This window comes from Lithobates pipiens, unplaced genomic scaffold, assembly GCF_037356315.1.
Source record: "Lithobates pipiens isolate NorthernLeopardFrog02 unplaced genomic scaffold, aLitPip1_a1.2 Scaffold_18, whole genome shotgun sequence".
Lineage (NCBI taxonomy): Eukaryota > Metazoa > Chordata > Amphibia > Anura > Ranidae > Lithobates > Lithobates pipiens.
Genome location: NW_027507758.1, coordinates 351,289,693 through 351,302,006, shown reverse-complemented (window position 1 = coordinate 351,302,006; position 12,314 = coordinate 351,289,693). Strand labels below are relative to the sequence as shown.

Sequence of the window (12,314 nt, the reverse complement as noted above, 5' to 3'; positions counted from 1 at the left end):
AGGACCACGGACCATTTGGCTGCCCAAAGACCAGAGAACTTTTTGCAATTCGACACTGCGTCGCTTTAACTGACAATTGCGACGTGGCTCCCAAACAAAATTGACGCCCCCCCCCTTTTTTTTTTTTTTTTTTTCCCCCCCACAAAAAGAGCTTTGTTTTGGTGGTATTTGATAACCTCTGCAGTTTTTATTTTATTTTTTGTGATATAAACAAAAAAAAGCGACAATTTTGAAAAACAAAAGCAATGTTTTTTTACTTTTTGCTATAATATCCCCCAAAAATATATAAAACTATATTTTTTTTTTCCTCCGTTTAGGCCGATTATGTATTCTTCTTCATATTTTTGGTAAAAAAAATCGCAATAAGCTATTGGTTTGTGCAAAAGTTATAGCGTCTACAAAATAGCGGATGGTTTTGTGGCCTTTTTAGTAATCCTTTTTTTTTTTTTTTTTTTTTTTTTTTTTTATACTAGTAATGACGGCGACCAGCGATTCTTATCATGACTGCGACATGATATCGGACACTTTTGATGCCATTTTGGGGCCATTGTCATGTGTACAGCGATCAGTGCTATAAAAATACATTGATTTACTGTGTAAATGACACTGGCAGTGAAGGGGTTAACCAGTAGGGGCCGCTGAAGGGGTTAAGTGTGTCCTAGGGATGGACTATGTGTGACACGACACTGTTTACCGCTCCCGATTACAGGGAGCGGTGATTGTTGTCCTGTCACTAGGAAGTATGGTGAAATGCTTGTTTACATCAGCATTTCCTCGTTCTTCCTCTTCATGAGACGATTGCGGGTCACACTCTCAGAGCTCGCAGCGGGTGCGCACCCACAGTGCCGTGTCTTAAAGGGGATGTACCTGTACGTCCATATGCCGAGCCATTGTGTCGATGTATATAGTCATGCGCTGGTCGGCAACCGATTAAGCGGACTGTAGGCTGAAATTCGGCCGGTTCAGCAGGGACAGGCTGAATTTTAACCTACCTGAGGCTGTTCCTAATTGACAGAAGACAATCTAACCATTGACTTTGGTTGAACAGGATTGTTAGAGCACTTTAATTCGCTAAGGGGCTGCAGCTAATCAGTGTTTTCAAACAGCAGATGGGTCCCCACTGTCAGAATACAATAGCACAGTCACTTGTGTGAAAGGGGTTATTTATTTATTTTATTTCGATTAGCCCTCTGACTGATCAGAGGAAAAAAAAAAAAAGCGAATGATCTTTGGCCAGCCTTCGTGGTGAAAATACTTAGAGGGATTTCACTGTGAAAAAATATTAAAAGCCAGCAGCTACAAATACTGCAGCTGCTGATTTTTAATAAATGGACACTCACCTGTCCCAGGATCCAGCGATGTCGGCAGCCGAGGCCGATCGATCTCTCGGCTGCTGCCGTCACCATTCTAGGTGAGGGAATCAGGAAGTGAAGCGTTGCGGCTTCACTTCTCGGTTCCCTACTGCGCATGCGCGAGTTGCGCAGCGCAATAGGAATTGTCCGCGCTGTCTCTGAGACCCGTGTGTGTCCCAGCAGACAGCGCGCAGTGACAGTAAGAGGCATACACTCCCGTGGGAGTCTATGCCCGGAAGTAGGTGTAAATACCTGTCTTTGACAGGTATCTGCACCCCCCTCCCCCCTGAAAGGTGCCAATTGTGACACCGGAGGGGGGGAGGGTTCCGATGAACGGAAGTTCCGCTTTAGGGTGGAACCCGGCTTTAAGATGCTGTCTAGGGCATGTTTAGCACTTTTTTAAAGATCTATTGTTTCCTAGAAGAAAGCTTTTTGGACAGTACATCTGACCAAATTAAAGAGACCCTGTCACCAGGCTTTACTTTTGAATTAAAACATTTGCAGCAGTAATACATAAAGCATTCCCAACCTTTTTCTCTTTGATGGTCTGCCCAAAGAAAATATCCTACACTTCCAAACTGTTGAATCCCTGGCATGAGTGTGTGCTCCTGCTTTTAACCTTAAAGTGGTTGTATCAGTAAAGAACAATTATAGCCAGCTCCTCTGTTCTATTAATTTCTCCTTCACTGTGTAATGTGTGTTTGTTTTTTTTTGTTTTTTTATAAACTGTGCCTGTAAATACCTTACCTTAGATCTTTTATGGCCAGTCACGTGATCTCTGGCTGTCCTATTGCTCTGCGCTACAGGGGAAGGGGCAGAGATCCCCCTCTGACGTCAGCTAGGGAAGTCACGTGACAGACCAGAAGAGATCAAAGATGAGGTATTTGCAGGCTTTGTTTTGGAAATACATTCACACACTGTAGGAGAGATTACTATAACAGAGGAGCTGGCTGTATTTGTTCTTTAGTAAGAAACAGATGTTCAAAAAAATGCGCCCACAGTGAACACCCCTCCGCGCTCTTTGGACCTTTGGATCTTTAGTCTGCTGATTCTCAATATATAAGTATTATAGTATCACAAAAAGCAGCTACTTATTTAAAACAAACATGTAAATCAGGCAATATTTAAAACACCACTAGAAAGTCCTTTAAAATACTGCAGCAGCGCTTTTTCTTATCCACCTTCAAATGTAGATATAAGTTTTCATAAATAGTCTATGAAAAATGCCTATAGCGGTAGGAACAAAAGTGTTTGTTGTGCTGAAAAGCTTCCACCCAAAGTTCACCACGTGCAATAGAATCTCCCGTTTGGGGGATGCACTAACCAGACAATAAATGTCAAGCCTTGAGAAAATGGATTTTCCACTTTTCATCTGTTCCGCTCCTACCATCCACCAGATTTCAGTATAATATTTTCAAGGGCTCCAGATTCATGTGAAAAAATTGAATGTCCACATAGTGTAAACCCGTATTACAATTTATTACAATCCAATAGCCCCCCTAGTACAGAATAGGCGTACCAGAAAAAAACATAAAATGAAGCATGTAATAAAGTGCACTGTGCCTGTATTGGAAGATTCGGCCACCGGAAAAACTTAGAGCGGCCACTGTGTACAGCGGACGGCGACCTGAATGACTTCTTGTTGGCTGGAAAGCAACCGTTGAGGCGCACACGTCACTTCCGGTAGGTCACGACTCTGTAGCGTTTCATCATATCCTGACTTCTTCACGAGGCCGTGACCTACCCACTATGTAAATCCCACGGCTTCGCAACCAATTGGGATCACACTATCTATGACATACGGCGCAAGGGGCCAATGGTAACTACTGAACCCCGAACACTACATATGTCACGGACAGACCTGCTGATCTTTTAACTTTGCATGCTAAGGAACAATTAAACATTTAATATGATGTGTGGACCAAACTTAATTGTAACCATACACCACATAAGATTAAAAATATTTCATAAGTATATCGCGTATATGACATAAAAATGGTAATAATGGTGAGAAAATGTAAAACAGTAAGTCAATTACGAATCACGAGAGATGGTCTATACAGGGAAATGAGCGTTCTTTGATTTGAAAATATAAACATTGATCAGTCTCTCCTGCGTGCTTTAATAAGCAACTACACTGCCCTCTGTCTTTGAGGCTATGTACACCATTCATAGATCTTCCTAATCCTTTTATGCAAATAAAAAAATTATAAACCATAATTGCAAAAATCGAACGATCATTGTACTATGTATTGCCATCCTCTAATGCAAGATCGGTAAAGTATTTAAATTAATAAGATATAAATAGATATACATATCTCATATTTAAAATACACTTATGTGACATCTTTGCAGGTGAAAACATAAAATAGATCATACCTAAAATATGTATGTGTGTGTATGTGTATGTGTATGTATATATATGTATATGTGTATATATATATATATATATATATATATATATATATATATATATATATATATATATATATATATATATATATACTCTCTGATATATTTTTTTTTTTTTTTAAACCTCTTCCAGGTAGTTGTGTTTCAAGCAGGGATTCTCATCTCATACTGTCCCTGTTCACAGCTAAGATATTATGGTCCAATAATAGATAGCCCTCAACCAGGATCTCAACGTATCTCTCCCTCCTACTTATTTAAAATTCCATGTATTTTTGTTTGAAAGTTTCACCCGAAAGTACGTAAAAAAAACTTTCTATCCAAAAATTAAAATCTAAAATTCATGAATAAACTAAAAATGTAAAATGAAATATTAAATACAGTAGCATAAGTGAAGAGATACACCCCCCCCCCCCATGTTAAACAAGGTTAATAATAATGATTATTCAGGCCCAGTTTTTTATCTATTTTTTTTTATAGCTAAGTGTCACTGATAAAGCAGTTGATATCTAATTCTATGTTCAAGCCTCTGGGCGCAAGGACATCAACCAAATAGATACACTGGGTTTTGCATTTCGATAATTCCCGCACCATATTGATGCCTCTCCAGTGTGGTTGGATTTGTTCAACCCCCCCCCCCAAAATTTCAAACCTGCTGCGTCCATATGATGCTTTAATTTAAAATGCAACAAGATTATGGTCCTTAAATCCAATCTTGATGTTGTGGATATGTTCGGCAATTCTTACATGTAACATCAACATTTGACGTACTAAAAGAATGTTACGTGATATTTTTCACAAAAAGTTGGATTAAATATGTATCCTAACACATAGATCATACCTAAAATATATATATATTTTATGTTTTCACCTGCAAAGATGTCACATAAGTGTATTTTAAATATGAGATATGTATATCTATTTATATCCAATTATTTTAAATACTTTACTGATCTTGCATTAGACCCCTTTCACACCACACCGCCCTTTGCGTCGGTGGTAAAACGCCGCTATTTTTAGTGGCGTTTTACTGCCGGATTTGAGGTGGATTTGCGGCGCATTTCGGCCGCTAGCGGGGTGCTTTTACCCCCGCTAGCGGCCGCGAAAGGGTTAAAACCGCCGGCAATACGCCGCAATAGCGCTGCCCCATTGATTTCAATGGGGAGCAGCGGTGGAGGAGCAGTAAACACACCGCTCCTTCATCGCTCCAAAGGAGCTGCTGGCAGGACTTTTTTCTGACGTCCTGCCAGCGCACGGCTTCACACTACACACAATGGTGCAGCTTCTTTAGGGCGGATTGCAGGCGCTATTTCTAACGCTATAGTGCCTGCAAAACTCCCTGGTGTGAAAGGGGTGTTAGAGAATGGCCATACATGGTACAATGATCGATATTTGCAATTATGGTTTATCTGAGTTTTTTATATAGCTTCATTTTATGTTTTTTCTGGTACACATATTCTGTACTGGGGGGGCTATTGTATTCTAATAAATTGTAATACGGGTTTACACTATGTGGACATTCCACTTTTTCACATGAATCTGGAGCCCTTGAAAATGGTATACTGACATCTGGTGGATGGTAGGAGCGGAACAGGTGAAAAGTGGAAAATCCATTTTCTTAAGGCTTGACATTATTTATTGTCTGGTGAGCACACCCCCAAACGGGAGATTCTATTGCACGTGGTGACCTTTGGGTGGAAGCTTTTCAGCACAACAAACACTTTTGTTCCTACCGCTATATGCATTTTTTTCATAGACTATTTATGAAAAAGTATACATTTGAAGGTGGATAAGAAAAAGTGCTGCTGCAGTATTTTAAAGGACTATTGGTGTTTTAAATATTGCTTGATTTACGTGTATTTTGTTCTTTACTTTTACTGCCGGCTACTAATAGCGGCAGGAGGAGGGGGCAGAGAGGGAAAGAAAGGCATAGGAGCTGATCGGCAGGCAGGGAATGAGGAGAGCAGCGGGATGACGGCGGCCTGTAACCTGACCACGATATTAAAGGATCAGCAGCCATGATTACTGTGGTCAGCACACAGGGGGACAGAATCCACCAGGTTTTTTGCAGTTTAAAAAGGGGCAGATTAAGACAGCACACTGTTTAATCTGCTCTAAGGCAACAAGATCTCACTTTTTTTCTTTTTTAATGGTTACACAACCACTTTTAAATCTTGGAGATGAGATTGAGAGTCTGTCCTGGGAATCACATGCAGCAGCAGTTCCATCTCTTGTTTCTGTGTGCAGCTCTCCACATAGCAGGAGTTCACACATTTAGAGTGAATCCAGAGATTTCCTTTTACATCCAAAGAATGGAAGACCAACTCTGCATAGTTCTGCCTAATCATCAAAAAGGCACTTGACAGTGGGGATCGTACTCTGGATAGGCGTATGAGTGGGGCAGTTTTAAGCTGTAATAATGGCATTGTCTGCCTCTGCCCCTGCTCACTGCCTATGAACTTTTGAGGATAAAAATATGGTAGCTGCCATGTATATCCGCTGTAATGTATTGTGCTAATTTTCTAGTTAATTGTTGTAAAATTATTAGGGGTTTGCAGATGCTTTCATGGAGTACTACTGTCCTATTTTTGATATGACATTTATAAATTAAGAGAAACAATCACTTTGACCATTTGGGGCAAAGTGGTAGTGTCTGTGTGCTAGTTCATGTACATGTGACAGGAGTCACATCAATCTAGGAAATTACTTTTTTAAATATGCCCTTCACTCCATGCTCTGCAGATGAGGTGGGTGTTGGGAAGATACTTTCATGTGTTTCCTAGAGTTCAGCTTTAAAGATTAATTTACCTTAAAAGTGATTTCCAAATAATACTAACTCACCTCTAGGTGGCAGTGTGATCCAATACTGTAAAGTTCTCACCACCAGATAAATTGGAAATGATTGTTCATGTGGTGGATCAAGCATTAGTTGGTCGCAAGAGACCCATCACTAGCTTAAACAATTGCAGGTAAAAGCACAGAAAAATTAAGTTGGTGGGCGGAATACTCAATGGATTCTGCTATGATTTGAGAACTTCAATTTACAGCATTGCCACCTCAGTAACTTTTATGTTCCATTTTCACTATTGAGTTTTAGATTACGTTTTTCATTCAGTTCAACTGTGTGGAAGATGTCTAAAATATTGCTCTGCACATTGAGCTGTAATGTTTGTGCCATAGCATTAAAGTGTAACTAAACCCATCCCAACACATTCTCTGTAAACCAAGTGAAAAAGGCCCTCGGTACAATAGCTACAGTCCTGTACAAAGAACTTTTTTGAAAGTCTCCAAGCTATGTACAAATGAATTGTATTTACCCAAAACAACTTTATCGGTTTTAGCTAGACTGACCCATTAATGTGTATGTTCCCTTCGGTTTTACAGATGGGTCTGTTGATGCAGAAAGGAGCATTGTCACGGACCTTGTAAGCCAAATGGATCCCCAAGGCAGACGTACCATTTTTGTGTTGACAAAGGTAGACCTTGCTGAAAAAAATGTAGCCAGCCCTAATCGAGTAAGTGGATTCCTACAATCTTTACTAAAATGCTTCTGTATTACCTCGTGCTTTGTGACAGATAAAATATGTTTATTTGTTATCCTCTCAGATTCAGCAAATCATTGAAGGTAAACTATTCCCAATGAAAGCACTTGGGTATTTTGCTGTTGTAACTGGAAAAGGTAAGAATGATGCATACAATATTGTACATTATTCTCTTTTCTAAATTGGGGCTTTAGCAAAAGAATTTTTAATTTTTAAATAAGGTTATTTTAAAGGAGAAGTATAGCCAAAGCTTATCCTATGGATCACAAGAGTGCAGTTCATTCTGCACTATTGTGATCTGTTTTCAGCCAACAGTGGGCTGCAGCCCACTTTTCGGCTGACATCACACAGCTGGTCCAGGTTTGGGAAAGATCCGACCATGTTGTCAGGATCCATCCAAATGCCTGGACCAGCAGCTGGCTCAGCCTCTCAGCGAATCAGGTGGAACATGTAACATGTTCCCAAAGATCAATTTGTTCTTTAAGCCCTAATTGTTGATGCTATTAAATGATTACTGTGAAATATTTATTTTATTGGATCCTTTATAATGGTTAAAAACACTGCAAAACCAAGTTCATTGATTTTCATTAACATAGTCATTTTTTAATCTTAATCATATAAGGCAACAACAATGAAAGTATTGACTCCATCAAGGACTATGAAGAAGAATTCTTTCAAGGATCAAGTCTTTTGAAGTAAGGTTCTGTCTTGACTAAAGTAAAATACCATGCAATTTATGAAGAGCTCAAAGACACAACATACGTTTATATATTGTACGTCATTGTGTTGCTGCGTTAATACTGGCCTCTGTGTTACGCTTACCTCCTAGAAAAGGGATGCTGAAGGCTCATCAGGTCACCACCAAGAATTTAAGTCTTGCTGTTTCTGATTGTTTTTGGAAAATGGTCCGAGCATCTGTAGAACAACAAGCTGATGCTTTCAAAGGTAGCATTTAAGCCATGTCTAACATTATTTAAGTTACATGACAACATTACCACAATTAATAGGTTGCATCTAAACAATCATGAATTTAAGTGAAAAAGTATATGAACATGTGAAATAAGGTTGATGTGAGTGTTTGTTTTTTTTTGTTTTTTGTTTAGCTACTCGTTTTAACTTGGAAACAGAATGGAAGAATAATTATCCCAGGCTACGTGAGCTTGACAGGGTAAAGTACAATATATCACCAATACAAGCACCTTTTCTACACCAGGCTATTTTAATTAAAATAACTGACGACTTTGTAGAATTTGCACAAAGTATTAATTTTTTCATTAAATGGCAAGCAAGAATCACTTTGGCTTGTAGTCTGTTATTTGGAGAGCTGTACCTTGCAAATAATACAGTGAGGGGAAAAAAGTATGTGATCCCCTGCTGATTTTGTATGTTTGCCCGCTGACCAAGAAATGAGCAGTCTATAATTTTAATGGTAGGTTTATTTTAACAGCGAGAGATAGAATAACAACAAAAATATATAAAAAAAAAAAACACATTTAAAAAAAGTTATAAATTGATTTGCATTTTAATGAGTGAAATACGTTTTTGACCCCTTCGCAAAACATGACTTAGTACTTGGTGGCAAAACCCTTGTTGGCAATCATAGAGGTCAGATGTAGTTGGCCACCAGGTTTGCATACATTTCAGGAGGGATTTTGTCCCACTCCTATCTGCAGATCGTCCCCAAGTTATTAAGGTTTTGAGCCTGACTTTTGGTATCTCGAACCTTCAACTCCCTCCACATATTTTCTATGGGATTAAGGTCTGGAGACTAGCTGGGCCCCTCTCCAGGACTTTAATGTGCTTCTTCTTGAGCCACGCTTTTGTTGCCTTGGCTGTGTGTTTTGGATCGTTGTCATGCTGGAATACCCATTTTCAATGCCCTGGCAAAGGGAAGGAGGTTCTCACACAAGATTTGATGGTACATGGCTCGTCCATTGTCCCTTTTGATGTGGTGAAGTTGTCCTGTTCCCTTAGCAGAAAAACACATAATGTTTCCACTTCCATGTTTGATGGTGTGGATGGCGTTCTCTGAGTCTTAGGCAGCATTCCTCCTTTTCCAAACACTGCTTGATGCCAAAGAACTCTATTTTGGTCTCATCTGCCCACAACACTTTCACCCAGTTCTCCTCTAAATCATTCAGATGTTCATTAGCAAACTTCAGAGGGGCCTATACATGTGCTTTCTTGAGCAGGGGGACCTTGCGGGCGCTGCAGGATTTCAGTCCTTCATGGCATAATGTGTTACCAATTGTTTTCTAGGGTCCTAACTGGGTCCCAACTGCCTTGAGAGCATTGACCAGATAATTCAGTGTAATTCTGGGCTGATTCCTCACCGTTCTCATGATCATTGACACTCTACGGGGTGAGATCTTGCATGGAGCCCCAGACCAAGGTAGATTGACAGTTATTTAGGGTTTCTTCCATTTTCAAATAATCACACCCTCTCACCAAGCTGCTTAGCGATGGTCTTGTAGCCTATTCCAGCCTTGTGTAGGTCTACAATGTTGTCTCGGACATCCTTGGACAGCTCTTTGGTCTTGGCCATGGTGGAATCCGATTTATTTCTGTGGACAGTTGTCTTTTATACAGGTAACAAGCTGAGATTAGAAACACTTCCTTTAAGAGAGTGCTCCTGTTCTCAGCGCATTACCTGTGTAGAAGACACCTGGGAGCCAGATTCCTTGTTGATTGATAGGGGACCAAATACCTATTTCACTTATTAAAACGCAAATCCATTTTATAACTTTTTTGAAATGCATTTTTCTGGATATTTTTTGTTCTGTCTCTCACCATTAAAATAAACCCACCATTAAAATTATAGACTGATCATTTTTCTGTCAGTGGGCAAATGTAAAAAATCAGCAGGGGATCAAATACTTTTTTCCCTCACTGTAAATTGCGTTGTTTTTCATTTTTTTGCACCCTCTTAATAGGTTTTAGCAACCATTGTATGATTCATTATGTGATCTCATGTTCTCGTTTTAGAATGAGTTGTTTGAAAAAGCCAAAAATGAAATTCTTGATGAAGTTATAAGTCTTACCCAGGTTACACCAAAGCATTGGTGAGTAGTTTTGTTATTTATAGCTTAGTTTACAATGGATAATCAAGGTAAATGGAACTGTAGCCAAAATGTTTTCATGGATAGTGCATAAGGCTTACAACATCTGTCAATAGGAAAGAAAATGTAAATATAGGAAATATAGAATATTACAGTTGTCATCAAAACCGGATGCATGGGGAAAATCTCCCTTTTAGGGACACTGATTCTGGTAACAACTTTCAAAGAAGTACTACTCGGTTGTTTAAAAAAATAAAAATTCTAAATGTGTGCCCTAATAGGGGCCATAGACAACAGAAAGAACATGGGTTCTAACCATTTACCACTGTATCCAAATCTTGAAGGAAAGTTTGGCTAGTGTTCCAATTTTATTTGTAGCTATAATATTTATACACTATGGACAGAAGAGGAAGCGTTTAATATGTTTTTGTCAAAAACTTTTTGGGTGGCAAGATTGTCTTGGCTGCCCAGTAGACATGGATCCAATATAAAAGGTCCACCCAACATCACTGCTAATTTGGTCATCACCTGACACCAATAGTGCCTGGCCCTAAGCTTGGACACAGCCCAAGGCAGAATTTTCCTTCCACAAGAGTAGGTTTCTCTCCTACAGTCTCAAACAGGGACCCTTAGGTCAAAACAGCACTCAGTGTGCATGATGGTTGTGGGCTTGATAGCTTCCTACAATTACATTTCCTTTGCCCAGTTTTACGTCATACCTCTTCAGTTCAATGTGAAACAAACAAATCCAATCCTTCAATCACCCACTGATTCTGTCTTACCAGACAAAGCTCCCCCTGACATGATGGATATCCAGTCTTGCACTGGAGTCGAGAAAGGCTTTCCTTCATGCTCCCGGGAAGGTGTTGACAGTTCTCTGGCTGTCCAGGGAACCTGATCCCCCACAGGGATCAAAACTTTCCTTCAACATTCTGAAACAGAGCTGTCAGATTTACAACACTGGACCTCTCTTCTGCAAAGTTAGAATACAGTCTGACAGTTCCACAGCAGTGAGGTACATACAGTGGGGGAAATAAGTATTTGTTGCCCTGCAGGTTTTGTAAGTTATAAAGCAATTGTGACTATCATTTTTATCATAGGTGTATTTTTAATGATTGAGACAGAATATCAACCAAAATTCCAGAAAAAAAACACATGATACAGATGTTATAAATTGAGTTGCAATTCGTTGAGTAAAAAGTATTTGATCCCCAAGACACAACTTAGTGCTTGATGGAGAAACCCATATTGGCAAGCACACAGAGGTAAGATGTTTCTTATATTTGATTACCAGGTTTTCACACATCTCGGGAGGAATTTTAGTACACTCTTCTTTACAGATCTTCTCTAAATCCTTAAGATTTCTTAGCTGTCACTTGGCAACTCAAAGTTTCAGCTTCCTCCATAAATTTTCTATAGCATTAGTGTCTGGAGCCTGGCTAGGTCACTCCATGACCGTAATGTGCTTCTTCTTGAGCCACTCCTTTCTTCCCATGGCAGTATGTTTTGGGTCATTGTCATGCTAAAATACCCATCCATGACCCATTTTCCATGTTATGGCTGAGGGAAGAAGGTTCTCATCCACACTACATGGGCCTGTCCATTGGCCCCCTCAGTGCGGAAAAGTCGGTCTGTATCTTTAGCAGAGAAAAGGCCCCAAAGCATAATGTTTCCACCTCCAGTCAACTCCAGTCCTCAAGGCGCCCCAACAGGGCATGTTTTCAAGATTTCCATTATTTTGCTCCAGAGATTTGATCAGTTTCACTGCCTTAGTAATTACCACATCCATTTCATCTGAGGGAAATCCTGAAAACATGACTTGTTGGAATGCCTTGAGGGCTGGAGTTGTCTTAGGGTCACAGACAGCATTTTTCTTCCTCCAAACATGACAAGTCCCGCTCCTCAAGAAGGCACATGTACAGTCATGCCAATGAACATCTAAATGATTCAGA

General features: G+C 39.7%; 1 protein-coding gene across 4 annotated transcripts in view; it reads left to right on the top strand.

Annotated features, from left to right (window-relative positions):
* The window catches only part of OPA1 (OPA1 mitochondrial dynamin like GTPase), a 119,219-nt gene that overhangs the window by 37,141 nt on the left and 69,764 nt on the right, over window positions 1-12,314 (top strand). For all 4 annotated transcript variants that reach the window (XM_077487478.1, XM_077487476.1, XM_077487477.1 and 1 more), the window contains 6 exons: window positions 7,146-7,276; window positions 7,368-7,440; window positions 7,926-7,998; window positions 8,133-8,248; window positions 8,407-8,471; window positions 10,289-10,365. In XM_077487478.1, the coding sequence (XP_077343604.1) occupies window positions 7,146-7,276; window positions 7,368-7,440; window positions 7,926-7,998; window positions 8,133-8,248; window positions 8,407-8,471; window positions 10,289-10,365 (535 nt within the window). The remainder of the gene's footprint in view (window positions 1-7,145; window positions 7,277-7,367; window positions 7,441-7,925; window positions 7,999-8,132; window positions 8,249-8,406; window positions 8,472-10,288; window positions 10,366-12,314) is intronic.